The 22903-nt window shown below is 37.5% G+C and overlaps 1 protein-coding gene across 9 annotated transcripts in view; it reads right to left on the reverse strand.

The window, feature by feature from the left end:
- Nucleotides 1–5496: 5496 nt before the first annotated feature.
- The window catches only part of PER2 (period circadian regulator 2), a 39768-nt gene continuing 22361 nt past the window's right edge, over nt 5497–22903 (reverse strand). For 8 of the 9 annotated variants that reach the window (XM_015871187.2, XM_015871192.2, XM_015871188.2 and 5 more), the window contains 16 exons: nt 21742–21884; nt 21343–21421; nt 19827–19933; nt 19214–19367; nt 18702–18810; nt 18203–18334; nt 17148–17241; nt 16369–16525; nt 16169–16287; nt 15208–15381; nt 14696–14956; nt 12402–13252; nt 10285–10471; nt 9743–9935; nt 9020–9170; nt 5497–7958 (listed from right to left, as the gene is read on the reverse strand). In XM_015871187.2, coding sequence (XP_015726673.1) covers nt 7809–7958; nt 9020–9170; nt 9743–9935; nt 10285–10471; nt 12402–13252; nt 14696–14956; nt 15208–15381; nt 16169–16287; nt 16369–16525; nt 17148–17241; nt 18203–18334; nt 18702–18810; nt 19214–19367; nt 19827–19933; nt 21343–21421; nt 21742–21884 — 3061 coding nt within the window. In that variant the 3' untranslated portion in view covers nt 5497–7808. 9 annotated transcript variants of the gene reach the window in all.

Raw genomic sequence — 22903 nt, forward strand, 5'->3', positions numbered from 1 at the left:
TCAGACTCAAACAATAGACTGGAAGCACAGCAAGTAGTAGAGTGAATTACCCACAGTTGAGCTCTGCAAAAGCTCAGACCATTTAGGTACAAAGTAAAGCAGCCTAATTTAAAATCACCATCAAAAAGGTGCACTTCAGGAGTATCTCTAAATGATGTGCACATTGAGAGCAAAGGGAGGTCACCAGGAGCCTGCATGTCCTCTTAGTTATGTGCTTTATTAAATAGACATTCTTACCCCCCCCACACCTTTTGCCAGATGGTCCATCCGATAGCTACATGGGAGGACAAGCAGTAATATCCTTTTTGCTTGCTTTAACATAGAAGGTATTTTTTTTATGTGTTCATTGTTTACTTCAAAAGGTGCAAGGAAAATGTTACACTGCTATGCCAGTCGTCATAACAACAATCAAAAACATCTCACTTCAGTATAATTCTAACAGAGCTTCAAAGACAGGGAAAATACTATCTCAGAGGTCATTATCCTGAGGGGCGAAGCAGAGATTAAACAGGAATGTGCCAACAAGACCCATGAACACACATCTCCAAGGCACAGCCTTGTTTGTCATTCAGATGCAGGCTAACACTACTGACAAGAGAATGTTTTCTAGAAAGGAAGAAAAGATTGCCTTGTCTTTTGTGGCTCTATACACCAATTTACAGCTGTTAGAATCAATCAATTTATAGCACAGATACAAGAGGAGAACTGCAGCAAAGAAGCTGATGGAAAAGCTTCCTCTCATTTGCCAGAAGGAAAAAGCAAAGGAGACTCATTCAGATTGACCACCGGTCTTGCTGCTGCTCGCACGAGTAACTACTGTTTCACGTAGCAAATGGTGCACCTTATTTTTCATCATACACAAGATTCTAACAAATACACTCAAAACAAGCAAAGGCTTCTACACTGTGTAGGATGGATTCTGCCACCAGACACTACTCCTTTCTTTCTCTGTTCACACAGTTTGGACTTAATTCCGGAACCACGTTAATGAAGAATTGGCCACATGTCTTTCAAGGCAGGCTATTTGCTACTTAGCTGGCCAATGCAGCTAAAAATGACCAAACACACATCAAAATTTAGGCTCCAAGCTCTCAGATGACTAAAATAGGAGACTTAGGTGAAGTACTAAGTATTTGCATGAATAGCAGGTATTGATATATCTAAAGCAAGTACATCTGTTGCTTCCCCTATCTTACTGGTTTATTTGCTCATTCAAATAGTTTTAAGTCCCATCCAGCCCCAAACTCTTCAGAATTCCTTGGCCAGCCTGGCAATGACAACTGACTGAGCAGCACACATGTATATAGAATGAATAGATGGATGTAGGTGATGTAGATCATTAGGGAAATAAAATATGTACAAAGAATCAGTGTAGCATAAAATAAACAGATGAGGAAAAAACAAAACCAAACCACATGCATTCAAGCTTGAAGTGGTTTGTTGGCTTGTTTTCACTGCTTTCCTCTCCATTGCTCCAAAACAGCAACGCTTCCAAGCAAGTTGCTTGCCTACATTGGGAAAACAAGTCCCCACAGTAAAAGCAATACTAAGAGGATTCTCAAGTATTACCTTTGCCCTTGAATAAATCAGTTCCCCACCAAGTACATGTACATTTTCTATACACAAACAGGTGGGTTCTTTGGCCTGACAGCCCTCCTTGAAGTTGCCTTCACAGTACAGTATATACAGAGTCCTCACGTTGAATCATCAGCAAGGAATAGATCATTGCTGCAAGAGAACAGCAGTATTAGCCAAGCAAAAATTAAAGATTTCTGTTCACGTCACCATTTCTGGGAAAAGCTTTAGATCACAAGAAAACTTCCAGCTCCTTGTCTTCCCTTTTCATTCCTATTGAGTAAAAAACAATAGGGGTGTCACTCACAGTACATTTCTTCCAGAAGTGGAGCAGAACCCTATGAAATATAATAGGGAAGACTCTGCTGACTGGCCCAAAGCAGAAGATTTCACCAGTCCTTCCACCGCTGAAACACATAATCAACATTCAGCCTTCCTCAGCTTCCCGCTAGCATTGCACAAACTGCAGAGGAATCAATATTGCTGGAGAGCAGCAGGGAGCCTACCTGGTACCACTGGTTTGTTTTCTGTAGTACTTGTAACCATGACACCTGGGTAGCAAGAAATAAACACGTATCATTGAGAAAGGAAGTGCTTCTATTTCCCGTCCTTCCCCTGAAACAAAAGAGTATCTTTTTTTACATGCATTTTGTACTTATTGTTCTTGTTTTTAATGAACACTGGCATTCAGAAACTATCTATCAAATGTCTCAGTTACTTATTTAGGTTTGGTTTTCAGAACCAACAAAATCTGAAGTGTCTGGAGACACAACCTCAGTTTACTCAGTTTCTGAGCATTACTCTTGTACCTGCACTCTTATCTTACCTGGCACTTGGTAATTTAGTTTAGTTGAGAAAACAAGAGGACACGGCCCTTCATGGGGTTTGGTGCTGCTTTTGCTGTGAGCTCTAAACCTCAAACTTCTGCATCCAGCCTCCTTGTCCTCACCCCCACACTCCTCTTCATTGGCATAGGGCAATTTCAACCTTCCTGGCTTTGACAGCTTTCTCATCTTTTAAGGCCACAGCCCAGAAAGGCACAGATTTAACCCTATGTCTGCCTTTTTTGTCTGAATTTCAGCCCTCCCTGTCTCCACTCAACTGCTCTTTAAGGCCCAAGAATCCACATGACTTCATAGATGTTCATCTTCACCTCTCTCAAATTCTCTCTGACAAATGCTACATCTCTCCCAAAGGAAGATAAGCAGCGTTTAGCTGTTGATAAAACTATTTTAAGAAGGTAGTGTCTAGTGATTTCAAAGAAGAGGCAGTGCCCTTTGGACCTCTGTCATTATCTTCTTCCTTCAATTCTTACAAGAAAGTCACAAACCACACTGCAACAACCCAAATGTTTCCAGAGAAACAAACTGTCAGGTTCTATATATAGCCCGCATCACAATTCAGTCCTCATCTTATCTAAGAGTGCTAGAGGTATGGCAACACACAACACTTGGAAACTTCCAGATACATTTAATACAGCAAGTTACTTGTAGCAAGTCTTAGCAAACAGCTCCAGTTAACTACTATGTGCGCTGATAAAGTCTATTAGACTTTAAAAGCTTGGAGAAGGGTGCTGGCATCCATCTCGTAAAGAACAAACAGCACATGTTTCTCTCCAACACGCTACTCTCAATCCAAAACCAAATTTTATATCTGAAAGCTCTAAGTTCTCTTTGGAAATACTCAAATAAGAAAGTTAGTCTATGGGAGGCAGCAAGGTGATAAACTCCATCTCCATTTATAAACTCCTTAATCACATTAGGACGTAGTGCTGTGCTTCTGGGACCTAATTTACTGCCGGCCCACTCAGATACATTAATGATTTACATTACGCTGGCCAAGATATCCTGACCTTCCCCTCTACTACTTTAATTTGTCCTCTTGAAAGGCACTATGGGTAGAGTTATTGTTCAATGACTTCCTGAGCATTTGGACCCTCTGATCCTGCCAAACACATTCAGAAAGACTGCACCTGTAAAGCCATTGTTATCAGCCCAATGGGTAGAAGTTAGCACCATAAACATCATAAGCCTATGGGCACCAAATTAGGAGACAGAGACAGTTCTGTATCACTTCAAACTAATTCTATCCGTAAGTGAAGTCTGTAAAACCGATTGCAGTTATGTAGTCTGGTCATTCAGCTGTGAAATTGAAGGCTATAAACATTTTACACAGACACCTTCATTTCGCTATTCTGTTAGCTAAAACCTACCAAACGGCCCCTTTCACCACTCCAACACGTTTTCCCTGAAAATCCAAGCCACAATTCCTGGAAATTCTGTTCTTTAAATGTAAGATTTAAGCACCAACCCCTACCAGAAAAGTACATACGTCAGGGAATGCACAAGCATTTTCATCATCAGGTCTCTGAACTGATTTCAGTTAATCTCACTGCTGACAACTGACTACTAGCAGTTTTAATACGTGACCTGTCTACACCCAAAGCTTTAAGAACTTCTATTCAATGCAGTTAGGTAATCATCTTACCATTTATGCACAACTAAAGACAAGGGAAGAAAAATTACTCTATTCTTTACATTATGAGGGAATCTTTCCTTGTTGCCATGTGATTAGGGCATAAGCCTTTTTCTTAAGTAAAGACATACCAGTAAAGCAAACTGACAAGGTTGTTATAAATCTTCCATACCAGCCCTAAAAACACTGCCCTCTTTCACTGCCACTAAGGAAAAAGAGCTGGTGAGCTGCTCACTACCTTGTTCACCAGATCAAACCTTTGTCAAGTTACTTGCTCATAAGGGTTTATGAAATACTGGAATATTTGGAACCTACACTTACAAAATTTACTTTCCTCCTAGGCTGTCAGTTTGTCACTTTGCCAGAAGCACCGCTTTGAGTCAGAGGCTTATCAATACATTAGTTTCTTTCCATCGTCCCTAGGAAGAAAAGCAAATAATAATCAAGGACATTGTTGCTCAACAAGGGGAACAAATGTTCTCCAAATTCATGACAGCGGAATACAATAGGATGCTTTTCAGTACCTCGTTCCTCTTTTCCAAGAAGATATTTTATATCTGTGATCACTATCATTGGGCCAACAGCACTTCATTAGGAACTTTCTAAGCATCTTATCTGAAATTAAAGTTACAAATCTTCCCTTTTACATCAAAGAATGTAATAAGCTCAGGAACACAGGAAGCTGAGCAGAGAAAGAACGGGGGTAGCAGAAGTGCCAGACTTCATCACAGGACACCAGTGACGCCTAGGGGCTACAGAGGTGGGAGAAGCTGCCAGACAAAGCCTGCTCCCTGCAGTGCTAAACAAGCAATTATCTGAGTGCACATTGCCAATGTGGCAAATGCCTAAAGTCACATTTGGCTTGTAGTCTTCTTACTTTCACCACTAGGGGAAAACAAATAAATAAACAAATCATCAGGAGCAGAAATATTTGAAACATACCTAGCAGTTTTTCAGCAACAGTTTGGTTCTCATCACTTTGGTTCAGCCATCTTCAGTCTTACACCATAGAGAAAGATGACTAAACGCCATACAGCTCACATTCATTGGGCTTAACCAAAACTCTCTGCCCATAAGTGATTGGTATAAAGCTACAGAGGACAGTAGTATTTAAAGATGACATTAAACAAAGTAAAAAAGGACAACATGAACTTCTGCTGCTTCCAAACACCACACAGAACTCAGCCACATACTCTCTTGCAGGCATTAGCGTGCACACATTTTCGGAAGAGCTGGTCAGTCTAAAGATTCTGCCTTACTTTTCATCACTAAGCTTTCAAGCTGGACAAACTGGCAGCAATTCAGCATAGTAAGCCACAACCAACTTGTGGCCACTAATACATCGTGCAAGTTCTTGTTTGACGTACCAGCTCAGAACAGAGCTGCAATACGTGTATTTTTTGCTTCTTACGTGGAGTAGAAGGGCTCAAGAAACAGAAAGACAACTAAAAATATATCTGTTTTATTTACCAGTTTTCTAAAAAGCAAAGTCATAAAAATTAGTCACGAGTGGCAAAACCAAAATATATTGCACAGTGTACAGAAACCATTGTTGACATGTTGACAAAGTGTCATCACAAATAAATCATCTTACAACAGCTTGGAAAAATTACAGCTTCAGAATCTTATCTATAAATGGAGGCATGTAGATTTAAAGTTACAGGAAAATATTTAATACCACCCTGTAAATGCAAACACTTTAAGGATGCAAGAATAAGACCGTAATTAAGCACATCCACAAAATGCTCTAAATATACTTTTCTCTTCCTCTCACTAAGTTATGCTTACAAGATGGTCATTGAAAAAAAGAAAGAAAAAAAGAAATGAGAACAAAAAGAAAGGAAAAAGAAAAACACAACAACAAAAAAGCATGCTAAAGTTCACAAAGTGGTTGAGAAGTCCCTGAAAATAATTTGTTTAATAATGATGCGCTCCTTTATATATAAAGCTTTTGTTTTTCCCAAACCCTGGTCCAATTAAAACTATTTGTGTTTACATGTAATAAAAAACAAAAAAGGAATAGGTAATATGCTGGTATAGCTGCACTGTTCCATTTATGATAGAAACATTTAATATATTGGACTGGAATACCAACATTTTAATGTTTCTCATTCGGTTTATATACATCTACTCAAGTTTGATCTTGCAGAAGTGTTAAAGACAGGAATCAGATCACGCTGATGAGCGTTTCACACTATGTTTAAGATACTCACTTCTGAAGTAGTGATTCTACTTGTTCTGTAACTTCACACATTCTAACTGAAGAACCTGTCTCCATTGCAAATTTCCTTATGATGCTGTCCAATTAATTCATTCATTCACACATTTCATCCACTAAGCAAATACCAGTCACTTCAACATGTTTTTGGCGGTGCCAGATCTACCTTCATGTCCTCTTTGGATGCAAAGAGAAACATTTCCATATAATGAAAATAACTTTCAGTGAATAGAAACGTTATCTTAATATTAAAACAAACAAACAAAAAAGAACCAGAAGAAAAAAAAGCTTTCATGAAAAATATTTTAAGACAAACATAGCAAAGTTAATTGAGTTTCTCCACGATTTTGACCCCCCGAGACCTACAAGCTGACATCTAGCAATGCTGCAACTAGATTTCTTCTAACTAATCAATATTGATAGTTACTCTCTTTTGTTCTCTTCCCACATCCAACATGTACAAACAACGCAAGGACAAAGTACACATATTGAAGTTGATACAATCGCTGAGGCATTGAAATTAAATCCTTGACAGGTAAGGACTCCAGCCACACTAAGTGTTAAGTTATGTAATCTGTGAAAGTCAATGGTATTCTCAAAATCTCTTTTTATAAGAAATATCTTCCAATTACGAGAAATGTCTGATCCTCTCTTGCCACATGCAAGTTTGATGTTTGTTTAGCCAAACAGAAAAACGGACGGCCAACATCCTAACAGAACAGACCAAAAATAAAGGTTAAATGACACCACATTTTGTCTCAGTCACTGGAGCACACACAGTCATCCTGTGTGTTTGCAAATTTGTTTAGAAGAGATTTTGTGTGTAAATTCTCAGAAATCATGCTTCGAGATAATACACAGTTCATAGAATTGCAGTGTCCGTTGAAACAAAAGGCTACAGAGTTGTCAGCACTCACCTATGCTTTCTTAAGTATCCACGTAAGTATTTTAACCCAAGATCACCTTACAGAATTAGTTCAGCATTTCTTTTAGGCAAAAGGTTCCTATAGTCAACGCTATAGGAAACAAAGAGGATGGCTCAGACTGGTACAAAAAGGGCAAGTGCGAACTGATTTTCTTGAAGGTTGTTTCTTCTATTATGTTGGACCACTTCAAATATTAAAAGCAATGCTAAAGAGCTTCTAAGCAAGATTCCTAGAACAATTTATAATGCTGAACCGTTACTCAAAGATTTTAAGAGCTATACGTTCACAAGGGGATTTTCAGTACTCACAGTACTCACTGACCCACTCAGTAGGCATCAATGAAAGCTTTTATAGTTTACAAAGAAATACTTGAGGCATATAAGTGCAAAATATGAGTTTTTTTTCTTTAAATAAAAGCTATACCATCTTCAACAATGTCCTTACTGGGAAGAGATTGCCACCATTTAAAAAGAGATTCTTTCACAAATGACTCTTTTAGAGTGAGAAAAACATTTGCTTTATGAACCAGATTCATCTTGCTGGAAACAAGATTAAAACCTTAATGGATCATCACTGTAATTTTGAAGCAGCTTTAAAAGCAACAGGCTCAAAGGCTATGTTTGTTCTTCACTGACTTGACTCAGAGAAACCAGATTGTTCTCCCCACTGTCTTCAATCATTTCATTAAGGTCCATTTCATGGATTTCTTCATCATATGACGTATAAAAATTGCTCTGTATATTGTCCTCACAAAAAATACATTCCTAAAATAAGACAAAACAACATTAAGTCAAAGGAAAAAAAATAATAAAAAAACATTTTCCAAACATCAGTTTATTTGCATGTGATCCCTGATTCCAAAGGAACTTGTAAATCTGTGCCACACTCAGGTTCCATCCTCCAGCTGCTCCTACACAATCAATTTATAACATAGTAAATCAGCACAAGGTACTCGACAACTCTACTATGAACAGCTACATCACAGAATATTTACAATTCTGACTTCTCATAAGCACTATAAGAACATCTTTTCCTACATTTGATTGCTAACACTGGTACATTAATACATTCAGGTCAGCTGCACTGCTTAAGAGACTGAAGTGACTGTAGTTTCACACCTGTTGGATGCCCTCACATCAATGCTGCAGTAACATTAATAACAGAAGGATCTATTCAAATTCTATCGCATTGACTTTTGAAACATCCATGAATAAAGAGAGCCTCTGCATTTGATAGCTTATCTGAAAAGAAGCTACAAATGATGGGGAACTTAGGGAATTGGAAAGCAATCATTTATTCGTAAGTAAAATTCACATATAACCAATAAAACTGCGAGGATTCCTTCCCCCTTCCCCGCCCTTTGTTTCCTGAGCTACTAATCTACTTATACAATCTAGACAAGGAAGGATTCTGCAGGAAAAACTTAATACAGAGAAGGAAGACTGTATTCCCATCCATCACACACTTTCAAGGAAGAAATAGGCCTAAGTTTCTATGCTCAAAACATGTTTTTGCATGAAAATCTCGTATGACATGAATGAAATTGCTAGTTGCATTGATACATAATTTCTAAGAGATTCAACAAAACTAGAAATGACAGACAAGGCCATTCCTCATACTGGATTCACTACCTCAACTTTTCTACTGGAAAGAAGATTACCAGTAAGTTGAATCAAGCCAGAAGCCATGGCAAGCAAGTTTGATTTTAACTATTTCTCAGTATAACTGACCAAGCTTTCTTCCAAACAGGAAAGGAAAACTAACACAGGCAGCTAATAACAAGCACTGTTATACATGCGAAAATAACAAACTGATTTAAACTTACAGAATTAGCAACAGTCTTTGGCAGTCCACCTTGCTGGATCCACGGATGAACTTCAATAAGCTCTCTTTTTTGGTCTTCGGTAAATTTTGGTTGTAGTTTCTGCATTTGCTTTAGTTTCAGCTTATCTTCTTTTAAAACTGTTTCCAAATCTCTAAAATGAAACATATTCAGAAATTGAGCTTCAGTTCTTTCAGGGCTTTACACCTACATAATGTCACACAATCAAATACAAGCTTTTTTCTTTTATTAAAAAAAACAGTTTTTGTTCTGGATTGTTCAGTTTACAGATCTGACACTGGAAAAAAAAAAATGAAGTGTGATTATTTCAGCAGCATTCTACATTTGCAGAAAACTTTAGCACATCTCTGCTGGCTCATTGTCCTTCCAAATCCCACTGAGAACTGCTTGCTTAGTGCTACCACTGAAACAAAGAAGTTCAGTACCCCTCTGCAGATGCTGCAGTGAGATCCAAGTTCTCCTTCAGCAGGACAACCTGAATCAGACACTAGATACACACATATGAGATATGCATCAGCCTCCAGAAAAATACGCCTGACCAAGTCATTCTCCAGAACTTCTGAAGATAGTATGCAAAAGATATAAAGGAAGCAACAGTTCTTGACACTGACCTAAACAAGGTGTCTTCTATTAAGACAGAGATTCAGTTTACCCTGCTCCCCCAATGTGCATGCAGTTTATGAAGGACTGAGGTGCTGGAATTACCTAGAGGGTATCTGGTAAGTCATCATAACTGTATCATCTGTGTTTGCCATCAAAAGCCATATGGGATCCTGAAGAACGTATTTAATGAAGTGCTCACTTTCTTCTATTTCTGCCTTCATTTTTGTTTTATGATGGTTTTCTGAGGAATCGATGCTCCCAAAGTATTTGCTGGTATGACTAGTTTCACTACTGCCTTTAAAAGAGAAATTAAAGCTTCATTAGAAATTGTCAAATACATAGACCAGTCCTGTATTTTTGAAGATAGAAATGGGTAAAAAGAAATGAAAAAACAAAACATCATGACCATTTAATTTCATTTCTAAACAGAAGGTACTCCCACTACAGTAACCATTTAAACATTTTAAAAACCTAATCATTAAAGCTAAAACTCTATTAAACTGCAATAGAATAATTAACTAAAAGGAAATAAATTTGAAACACAAAGGATTATGGTCCTCTCCATTACTCAATTCATGTGAGGTCTGTAGGATATCACAATCCAACGCTTCTAAAATGCTGGGAGTATTCACTGCCTGTATTACCTGTTCTGCTTCCTGACATGTCACAGCCGTTAGATCCAGACCCGAGAGATTCAGCAGCTGCAGATACTCCGCTCCCTGAGGAAGCTGAGCCAGTGCCTGAGCATGCATCTTCTTGAAGTAAAATGTCAAGCAGGACACTGGACATAGAGAGCGCATCGCTATTTTGAGCATCCATTGGAGACTCAGCCTGGTAAGAGGAAGAGGAGGGAAACAAACAACAACAGAAAATTAAGGTCATCTCATCTCCAGTTTCTTACATTTACTATTAATCCACTTGACTTGGTATTCTGTTAAGTTTACACTGCTTGTTATTTGTCAACATGAACAGTTACAAAACTGCTAAACTTCATTAGAAGTTGGCTTGAAGAATTTCAGGAATTAACGTTGATGAAGAAATTAACAGAATACATTGTAATACATGAACAAGCTTCAGATATATCCTCAGTGCTTTCCTGAACAAATGCCTGCTTTGCCTTCATGTTCAAACAAGTGATGATGAAATTACAGAAAGTAATATTTTGCAGGTTTCCGAACAATGGGAAATAGCCTCCTGAGAGAATTCCAAAGGATTTCCCGTCAAAATTGTTGGTATTTTTTGTTATCAAGCTTACTTTAATCCAGTAGCAACATTTCAGAGCACGCAGTAAGTCTCAGACCATCACAGATGCACTTCTTTACCATGCACAAATCTAAGGTGCTTTATTTATGTACATATATACATTAAATATAATGTGTGTATATTATATACACATACACTTGTTCTCAAGATCATGAGACACCAAGCGTGCCACAACAGAATACAGTAAGCTTTTGCATAATGTCAATAAAGTTTGGAAGTTTCACTAGAAAGGCAGATATATTATATTCCTTTCTGCTCCCCCTCTGATCATCCCCCTTAAGAATCAATATCAAGATTATTAGGTAAAATAAATCATCTGGAAACTGAGCAACTAAGTTTGTCAGAGTGAGGAGCAAGCATGTTTGTACGTTTTACCTTCCACCTCCACAGTTTCTAATGTCGGCACATGCCCACGACAAACTATATAACAAAGTCATTTAATCAGCTGTTGGCATCAGCACTAATTGCGCTCTATGACTGATTACTTGGAGCATGTTTGATCTCACATGCCAGTAAGAGCCACACCTTCCAATGTCTGCTTTCCTTTGAACAGCATGGAACTCAAATTGTACTCTGTATACGCTGTCAGTTATAGTGAACAGTTACAGCCCACATAAGAAGAAAAGCAGGAGGTAGGAGGACATTCTAGAAGACTTAGGTTGCATCCCATCAGTGACTCAGCATTCGGAAAGACACTATGCAGAATCCTTATGCAACAGTAATGTAACAGTCTATACCATCATCATAGAAATCCTTAGACACAGCACTCCACCTGAGGTTTGTCAGATTATTAGTTTAATTGATCCAACAAATCTAAATGAGCCAGGAAAAGAAGCTGACATTATCACATAGCTCTGTACGGAGCTTTAGGGCACAGTGCACCAAGAAAAATAAACAGTGTCCGCAGGCAATACCTCATACTTTGTTTGCAAACAAGTAGTCAAAATAAAAAGATAATTTCCTTTATATCAGCTTCTTTCAAGACCTCAGTTACAGGTTGCATCTCCCTCACTCCCTTCTCAGAAATTTACTACCCAAAAAGTTTTTGCTAAACATTAAAAAAAAGTGAACAAATGATTTACAATCTATTTCAGTGCTTCTCAATGAATGCATTAGCACTCACATTAAAAGCTGCATAACAAAACTAATTCGGGATTCATTTTCAAGTTTCCTGGGGTAACTTCAGGAGAACAATAAGGCTGCCTTCAACTTTAAAAGTTAGCATTATTCAAACAATTTGATTCCACATTTATACAGTCTACCAAAACCTGAGTTTACTAACTGCAATAGTGACTCCGTCTCTAGAGACTGCAGACCAGATATTAAAATTTAAGGTCCACAAGAGAGTTTTGAAAATGATAAAGTAGAGACAAGAAAACAGAAGAGGGAAAAAGACCCACTATGGGTATCTCTACATTTTAACACCTTAAATATTCTTAGAGTGCCAAGATTTTAAATGGAAAACACACATACCCAAGAAGAACACAAACATACTTACTGGTAGGGATCCCTTTCCACTACCATCATCAGTTGTCATGATTTTGTTTATGGCTCCTTCCTCATTTAAAGCTCCGTGCAAACCCGCAGGAGCTCCACTTTCCACAGTTTTTGTGTTTTCTTCTAACTGTAGAAGATTCAGAGGAGAACTACACCTTGACTGGAATAAAGGCGGCGAAGCCTGGTCTTGAGGACCCACTGACTGTGGAGTGCAGGAACGGGATGGCTCATTTCGTGTCTCTGTGACAGGAATCTTTTCAATTTCTGCTGGTGGATTATAATGGAATGGTTGCGTTGGAAAAAACGCCTGTTGTGGGAAAGGGCTGGGGGTAGTGAAAGGAGGCTGCGCTGGAAATACTGTCTGTGAAGGGAAAGCAGGATGGGTAGGAAAATTGGCTTGGCTGTGGTAAAGTGTTTGAGGTAAGCTATTGTTCATTTCTGGGTAGACATAGTTGGGGAGCACAAGAGCTACAACAGGCGTCATGAGGGGGGCAGAAAACTGGGACGGTTGCATAGGGCAAGTATTTCCCGAGTCTGGCAGCTGATTAAATCCAGAGACTGAAGTCTCAGGAGCTGGTGGCACAGTCCCTGCTGCTGCTGGAAAAACAGGAAGTGGATATGCAGGCATAACAGTTGGAAAAGACATCGCTGAATAGCTTGCTTGTGAAGTGTCTGATGGTGACCAAGCAGTAGTATTTAAACCCTGAAGAGGAAAGCGATGGGGGAATTTAGTTCCAGAAGTTGTACTGTCTGAAGACTCCTGTGGTTTAATGCGCTTTGATTTCCTGTTTTTCCCACTTTTCTTCCAAGGTTGATCCATCCCAGAAGTTCCATTTCGTTGTCCACGGCCACCTGCAAAAACAGAATCAATGACCAAATAATAAAAAAAACCAAGAACAAAGAAGAAAACACGCACCAGGAAGGAGCCTACTGGCAATGTGATGGATCCCCTACACTCTGGCACTCCTAGAAGTTGCTCAAAACAGTGGTTCTGGACTTTAGTCTGTCCACTCAAATGGAAGGATGGGGAAAGAGATCAGATTCACTTTTACCTCTAGCAAAATAGCTGAGCAGAGTAGGCAAGGTAAACCATGCTGACATGACTTAGGGGAAGAAAAATAAACAATAAAAAAAAGAAGTGGATAGATAAAGGCTCAGTGTGTCACCCAGTCAGTACAATGGTACAAAATAGTGGCTTCCAGAGGAGCTGCTCTAACCACTACAGCAATTACAATGAAAGCAGTAGAAGACACAACTGAAAGCACTTCTGGAGAGTTAGGGCCGTACAGGTCTGTAAATGAAAAGGTAAAGAAATAAAAGCAGCAAAGAAGAGAAAGTACACAAAAGAATTTTCTTTTGGAAGTGGAAAGAGCATTGAAACTTCATAAATTCTGCAAGAAAAGCATGTAACCTTAGTTTAGAAGTGAGCACCAACCAGCTCTTCTTTAGGTGAAGGCTATCAGTTCATCTCATTTACAGACATGAATAAATCCATCCGTCATCTTTCATATTTAAGTACTTAAATATTTCAAAGCTGTCCCAACTTTGAGTTTGCGTAAGGCTTATTTAGTCTGGAAAGTTTATCAAGGATAGAGAACACAGAGCACTTTAGTGTTCCAGAACATGTTTCCTAAACCAAGGACCTGCATATCTCTAAATATATCAAAAATGAAAGATAAAAGAATTGGCAAGAAAATGCTTCTCAGTATCTGAATTTTCTTCCAAACAGAACCAAAATGGAAACAAAGTCAGGTCAGTACCAAGAACATCTGAAACGTCAACTTGAGTTCCTATCCCTAACAAAACAAAACAACTCACTGCTACAGATAGCCTAATTTGCTTCCATCCCCCACTGACATTAACTTAATGGCAACCAAATAATCAGATTGTTTCACCAACAAGATAATAGTGAAATGGTAGTAACTGGCTGTAAATGAAAGAAGCTGGAAAAAAGCACTGAAAGATGGAAAGGCAGAAGGAACAGAAAAGCAAGAGAATACAAGAACATACAGGAGAGAAAACATTCTAAAGTGGTATTTGTGTCTTGAAAGTAGATGCATAACAATAATACTATTATGAACCAGTAACTAGAACATTAGTAGCTATTGAAACATGATTATATTTAAAGTATATTCCACTTAATCTTCAAGGCAAGGCTGTCACCAGAACTCTTCTATGGACTTAAACATAGCATGTGACTGTCACTGTTCACAGTGGCTCCCCAACACTGTTAAAAATGCACGTGTTCTCTCAACAGGATTCACTTCATATACAAAGACAAAACTATTGCCATACCACGTTCACCAGGCCTTCCTTTAGGTTTATCTTGTAAGTAGTAATTGCAGTGGGACTGGAAAATATTGAACCTCTTTATTTCTTTGAACTTATTCAAAAAGCTTTGCTCTTCTTTTTGTGTATGCACTGCAAGGACTTCCTTTGTAAGTCCCAGTTTTTTAAATGACTCCTTTTCCTGATTTACATGCGTAGAGCTGGATGGAGGGGCAGGAAGTTGATTATCTAAGACTTCTGCTCCACTTGGACCATCTTCTATCATTTCTACAAAAACAGAAGGGATAAAAATCGTCAAGAGAAGTGTACATATGCAATTTAAGCTGCTACAAACTTTGGTAACTTCTCTCTAAAAGGTTAATACAATAAATTTTGTCCTTATTTATTCAAATTTTCCCATGAGAACTCTTCAGCTATAAACAAGGCAAATTAACCAAGTAGGTACCAGGTGTTCTCATTTTTGAGGTTATACTTGCTGAAAATCAATATTTTGGCAAGGACATGAGCAGAAATCATACCTAATTCAGGCTGTGGTTTTTTGTCTCCAACATGAACAATGGTACTACTGTAGCTGCACTGACTTGTGAGTGATACAACACTTTCAGGTTTGCCAGGTAAGGCCAAAGAAGTTAAGTGAGCACCAACTACTGGGGGACCACTTGATTTACCAGATGCCTTCAACACAGTAGAGTCTACTCAAAAAACAAAACAAAACAAACAAAAAAACCACAGAAAAATAAAGGAAATTACATATGTAAATAAGCAATATGTTGCTAAGGTGCAGAACAGCAAAGCCTTACTTGTGCTTAGCAAGATAAAAAATGAACATTTCAATTGGTTTCACACATTTTACCAAGAGTGTTTGAGGAACAGAATGACTTCTATGCAAACAAATCCAATCCTCTACTCTCAAATACAGTCAAGACAAGTTTTTCCAGTGAAGGACTTCTTCATCTTTCCTGGGCGTTACTCTTCTTTGATGGTACAACTTTGGAAGCTTCTAGTCTTTACCAGCCTAAGATGAAGTCCCTCCCAGCTCCCATCTTGTTTTATGTAAGTCACTCACATAGCTGGTTATTAGCTGTCAGATGTTAAGTTTTGCTCTAAACATCTACCTATTTAAGATCTTTCATTTGAAAGCTGTACACAATAATCCAGTAGAGGTCATACCAATGCCTTGTAAAACATCCTCAAAACATTCCTGCTTCAGTATAAACACTCAGCAAAACACTCAGTGCAAGACTTGAAGTTAGCCTTCTCCTGACTAGCATATGCTGGTTAGCTGGTCATTCACAGTTATCTGTGCATCAAGAAGCTAGCAAATCCCCCTTCTATAGCCTATCAATTAGAACCACAGACTACAGATGACAGCAGAAACTGCATGCCTAAGCTACACTGGTCATTATTCTGACAAAAAGTAACAGCCAACTGGCTGCTGGCAAAATCAACAAATAAATAAATAAACTAATGTAAAAATACCTCCTAAGGGTTGTATAGCATTAACAGATGCTTTTTGCTCATGAACACCAGAATTCACACTTGACGAAGGTTCACATTTTCTTTTTGCTGTACCAGGCACATTACAACTCTCCAAGTATCTAAAAAAAGGAATTTAACAATATCAGATGTGTAAGTCTGAAGTCTAGAGCTCAAAGGTAATTTACACACTGTTTGCTTACCTGATGACACTATCCAAGCAGCTAATCTGTTGATAAGAATATACAGGTTGTTCTTTCCATGCCAGCTCTTCAGTAGCCACATTTTTAGGAGCAGCTGTAGCTGTTGTATCCTTTCCTACCACATCTTTCACCTGACCACCAGGACCATTTTGTTTTTCTGTGAAGAGATTATTTTGCAATTACAGCATTAATTCTTTGAACTTCCCCTACAAGTTTCAGTAAAACAGCAGAAGTTTCCTTTTGTGCATATTTCTTAACAGAGTAGAAGTTTCCTAACAGTGTAGAGCAAGTAAGAAGTTTGTGTCTTCATGTATAAATGTTGCGTAAATAGCCCTCTGTTCTTAGGGATTCTTTAGGAAAAAGGTTCAGTTTAGTGTATGAAAGTTATAAAATAAGCTTTTACTCATGACTACAAAATTTAAATTGCACCGAGAAGGTTTTCATTTATTGACTTAAAATTTCCTGAAGTTTTGTGAAAACAGGAATAACAACATTCTCCGTCTAACGGGAAAATAGGGTATTTGACTTATGAGCCACAACTAAGGTACTTCAAAGCAACAGCTCTAGGACATCTTCACTGCATGTTACATCATTACCAATTCAGACAGTTGGGTCACATGTTTTCCTGAACACAGCAGAGGGATTAAGGACAATATAAAGAATAACAGCACTTATTTGTTAAAATTGATTAGAATGAAACTGAAAAATCCATTACTTGTGTTACATCATGCAGCACTGCAATAAAGTGGTACTTAGTTAACTCACTAGTAGCACCTTACCTGCAGAAGGCTCTCTCTTATGTTCCAGTTTTCCTTTATTCTCAGTGAAAATATGCTGTCCTTTAGTTTTGACCTTACGGGCATCTTGACTTATCTGGAAGGAGGCCATTAAAAACACTTATGAAATTCTCACATAAGAAATTATGTACAGTTCTTCCTAATTTTCTACATAGCTCAAAAGTAATTTATCTGCAAAACAAAAATTTCAGAAGCTTAGTTTGCTTAAGGCAATAGTGTTTAAGGACTGAAAGGCAGCAAGTGACCATGTTGGCAAGCACAGCAGTTTGCTACGCCTGATCACAAAAGCATAAATCAAGTTCAGAAGGTTTTGCCTGAGTGATGTAAACTAAGGAAAAACTGAGCATTAAGAAACCAATTGCAATTCAGGAAGGCTGAACAGGAATGCCAAAATGACTTCAGATCTTAGAAAATGGTACAGTTCCTTTGACTGCAGCCATGCTCAGTACACTACTGCCCAATTCACATCACCTCTATGGCATAGTTCTGATAAGCAGAAGCACAAACTTAGCTCTGCTGGTTTTGTTTGTTTGTTTAGTTTTTAATGCCATTAGTTTGAAGAAAAATTCTCACTACCAACTGGATACAACAATGCCCTTTAAAGGTAAGTTTTAAGCAAAAAACTTTCACTCTGTATTATACAGTGCATTTTCTGCAGCATAAAAAGGTCACAGGTTATCATTTTTGTATGCAGTTATTACTGCATTTTATTACAGAAAGCAGGAGGTACAGACTTTCCCCTCAGAAGAAACTGCTTTCAGACATCCATTTTTTTTTGCCCAGAAGCAAGCATATAATGGGCATCAGAATGTGCTAAGTGTCTACTTGCAAACCTGCAATTGTGCTTCAGTACCCCTAGACTTCACCTACACTGTAAATATTTATTCCTCCTGACAGAAAGCTTTTTTCCACATTAAACAAATGACAACACTTTCCTTATACTTCTTCCCATCCCAAATTAGAAAGAATTATGCTATAAGTTAAAACTTACTCAGATTTGTATCTCATACTTGAATTTATAAAAATAGAAAACTTACTGTTTTATCCTTTTGTGTGTCATCATTATTATTTCCTGTGCTGTCACTGGAGGATGCCACACTCATTAAGTGCTCATGTGAGCCATTGCTACCTAGGCTTCCATAGCCACTGGATCCACTGTTGTGTACAGGCTGTTAAAAACAACAAAATATACAGTCTCTGCATGCCAGCCTTCAACAAAAACTGAATTGTTACTAATAGTTCCACATGAAGTAAAAGAGGTTTTTTTTGTGCAGTTTTGTGTTTGTTTGTTTAGATTTTTTTAAGTTGTCTGTATGAAGATGCCATAGCTGTACTAAATCCTTAAATACCAACCGGAGCTTTAACACACTTAAGTGAGTCATTCTTGGCAGTTGAACACAAATAGTTTCCAGGACTGTAGCCAGAAATCCCAATACAGTGGAACAGTGGAAGATAGTTAAACAAAACATCACATTAAGATAAACACCCTTTCTTCAGTGGGAATTTAAAATGGTGGCACAAAAGCACATGCTTTACCTGTAGTAATAGCCGATATATTTGCTCTGTGATCTCCTGAACACTGGGGTGAAGGATTCTGTCCTCCGTATAGTTGGGAGCAGCAAAAACATCTTCATTTAAGGGACCCCTGCATAAACCAAACATATTCCATTCCATTACAAGTGCAAGTACTTAAGTTGTAGAGAGACTGCATCCTCAATTTGCCGTCTATATATAGCAAACAGGATCTGATCATTATTCTATTAGATCTAAGGCCACTGAATCTGACTAAATGCACATCCTCACTCACTTTGAGCATAGCTTCTCTTCTAAAGCAACTCTCGACAGTACTAAACTGTTTCATATTTTGTCAAACTTCCTTTATTTAAAGCAACTACTACATCATTAACCCAAATATGAGGAGGAAACAACTCACATTGAGGGGAAATTTTTTCCCTCTCTAAAACCTCTAAGGATTTTGTTGTTTTTTTTTTTTTAAAGAAACACTAAATAAGTTGGAGGGGAAAAAAATATCATGACTATTGACTTACGTCCTAACTTTGTGTCTTCCAATGATAAATGAAACCTTTCGACTCCAAGGATTCACAAAACTGGACCAGCTAGTGTCCATGGTTATATAATCTCCATTCCTAGTGCAAAACCTGATGGGTGAATAGTCAAAAGGCTGTCCTCCATATTGAAGTACTGTTAAGAATGATTCAAAAAACATCAGTTTAATATTTGCACTTCTAATTAACAATTCAGAATTTAAGATGATTGAAGAGACAACTTCACATTGCCATAGTTAGATGCTGCAAGAATGGCTCACTGTTTTCTCATGGACTGTTCATGAAGTGAGGAAGACTATACTATAAAGCATGAAATCTTTTATCATTGCACTCTCCGGACAATTTTCTTTATGTATGAAATATACACATACAAATTTGCTTACAGCAGACATGCTTCACCTCAAAAGTGACCATATGAAAATAGTCAATTTCCTCATTTTGCATTAAGAATCAAGTTGTAGAGTACAGAAATTCTTCAACATCTAATTACTTGAAGGTAAAAACGTAATCTCCAATTTGCTTAGGCCTTTTCAGATGTCACTTTTAACATTCAGGATAAAAAAGGTATTTCTTCCACAGCAAACAGACTACATACTTTTTTTGTGAATTGCTAGCATTAAAGGTCTGTCATTTGGGTGAAGATGCACCAAAACCGGTGTTCCTATTAAGTCCTGAGGTAGGTATCCCAACAGAGGTACAGCTCTGGGGAAAGAAAAACAAAGAAAAACACTTATTTAGATAAATCAAGCGAAACAAACGCTTACTTAACCTTTAAATTTTTTCCATTTAAGTTTTATTTACTCTTTTTCCTCTATTTTTAAGTATAACTTTTGGGAAACAGTAGTGCCAGCTTAGTAGTAACACGCTTTGAACAGGGTTGTTTTATTGGTCTGTTTTGTTTGTTTGTTTTTTATTTTTATTTTGCTTCTAACATTATAAAACAGTGCTCAGACCAAAGTCAAGGAGTCTGCTACAGTAGTTCTGTCTTTTCTGTGCTGCCTAGCTCTACAGGCAGAGTACTTACCCTAATTTTAAAAGAGCATTAATAAAATTTAATCTTATAAAACTCTCATGAAAATAAATAGTACCCCCAGTCTATGGGCTGCTTGCCAAGGCTAAGGATCACACAGGATTACTGTAGCTGAACCAAGCAGGGCAGCTGACTAGGGTACAAGAAAACTTTTTCACATGCAGGTTATGAGTTTAACTCTGCAAGGAAACAAGCTAATTAATTGGAATAAATGACTAAAATTAATGTTCTTGCATTCCTGCACAGTAACTTCTTCTGATGACAAGATGAAATCACTTATTGAATTTATTGAGCTTTCAGGAACGAGGAATCAATCCACATTCTGAGATGCTTTTATGGTAGCCAACTCAGTTCTCACTAAGAAAAGAAAATAGAATGAAACCCCACACTGTCGCAAAGGAAGTCCCATGTAAAACAAGGGAAAGAAAAAGCCAAAGGAAGGGAAAAGAAAGCCTGTGTTTTCAACTTAGGAACAAGCAAATTTGCCCTTACATTCTTATAAGATGCGATATTTTAAAGCACATCCCTTTCCTTAAAAGCTTTAGAATACTGACAACACTTCAGCCTCCTATGCCTTCAACTCTTTTTCAAAGTAGTATCTTCCATTCTTCATAGACTTCCAATTTCTGTCATCCGCACCCTCCAAAAGGTACTAGACAAAACTGTCCAGAAAACTAAAGGAAAGTTTGCTTTATATCTCAGTTCCTGAGCCTCTGTGAACGACTAATTCACATGCATCACATCTGGCTATATTGACAGTTTCACATGAACTATCATCAGCTTCCATGACTGTCAAAAGCAACACAAAAGCATTTTCAACCAGTAGAACCTGAGTAGTTTAATCGTGAACATAGAATTATCATTACATCATTTTGAACGAACAAAAACAACGAAGAAAAACATCAAGCATTCTATAAATAAATTAAATAAATAGAAGGCTCATTCAGGTAGTGCTTGCTGACACAGGAATTTCCCTGTCCTTGTATCCCATTCTTTGAATTTACTTCCCAGGAAAAAAACAGTTCCACTTCAAGGCCACCGTGTGAAGTGCTTTCTTTATTTCTTTACTTAACTAACTTACCTCTCATCTACATCCTGGAACAAACAGGTTGGTGTGTGTGTTGTTGTAAAAATTCTTTTGTCAGGAGGAATTCTGGGTGCTGAAAGAAAAATAAAAGCAGATTAACGAATATATTGTGCATACACACATTACTTAAAACTGTATGTTTCAATCAAATGCTGAGTAAAATCAAAAAGTCTGCTTAAGAGCACATAGGAAAGCAAGTTATCTCACAGCCTCCAAGCAAGGGAACAGAACCAATTATCGTGTACTTTTATGAGATCACTGATGGTATTCAAACACAAATTTCTTGGGCTGAAATTCTCTTGTGCTAAACTGCATAGAAGTTCCTGTAGCAAAATACTAAACGGTTCTAGATTTCACAAAACAAAACAACTGTCTGACCATTGAAATGATTACCTTCATAACCAGAATGCACTTTTTCTGCAAGCAGCACACAACAAAGTTGGTCCTCTGCTACTTCTGGATCTTGTACTTTGATAAGGTAAGGAGTCATCCGAAATGGGTGATAGCAAATCTCATTTTCACGCTCCTTCCCTGCACTAATAATTAAACAGAGATTATTATTTACACAGACTCATCTCACACTGAACAAAATTTTATCTACAGTAATATCCTTAGTTACAAAAGAACCTTATAATAGATCCTGAAGCAGCACCCAAGAATTTTGCTTCCTGAATCTTCAGTAGAACAGAACCTAACTCAAATGACACTCTGTGCATATTGACTGCAATAAAGCATACATTGTCATCTTTACTGCTTAAAATAAGACCCATAGGTGCTTTAAATGGAAACTGCATGGAAATAGGAAAGTCTACTTCTTATGATAGATTTTATTGATCCAATAATCTCAATCTGATATTAATCATCACTTTAACCTTCAGAGAGATTAATATAGTTTTATTTTATGAAGATTTGTAACCCTTCATTTAATAAATACATTATTTTACTTAGTATTTATCCTGATTTTAAAAAGAACAAAGTCTCAGAAGTTTTGCCTATAATAGAAGTTTCTGACTTAAAAAGAAACCAAAAAATAAGAACAAAAACAATACCCAGTGATAAAATAAGTAAGTAAGTATATACACATACATATGTATACACATACATGTTAGTAACAGAGGTTATAGCAGTATGGATTTATAAAGTAAAAGCTGCTGGTATCAGTGTTATTTGGAAGCAAAGGCATCTACAAAAACACCCACTCCAACTATTTGGAGTTTGTTTAAAATATACTAATACCTTAATTATCAGGTATTTATTTAATCCAGAAGTAATTAAGTAATTAGTAGCATTTCTGGAAAATGTGAGACCTGAGAGGCAACAGATAGCAAAAAGAAAACCAAAAGAACTGTAGCATCTATTGACTACAAGAAAGAAAGTTACCCTCATCTATCTTTACTGGGCATTTGAGATAAATATAATTCGCCATTACTCTTACAGAATGAAAGAATCTGTAGCAGGTGCTGAGCACAACAGTTCAACTAACATGAAATGAAGGCTTTCTCCACAGCTGTGAAAGATACCGTATCAGCACTATTTAGGGTACAAAGGTCAATAT

Source organism: Coturnix japonica, chromosome 9 (assembly GCF_001577835.2).
Source record: "Coturnix japonica isolate 7356 chromosome 9, Coturnix japonica 2.1, whole genome shotgun sequence".
Classification (NCBI taxonomy): Eukaryota; Metazoa; Chordata; class Aves; order Galliformes; family Phasianidae; genus Coturnix; species Coturnix japonica.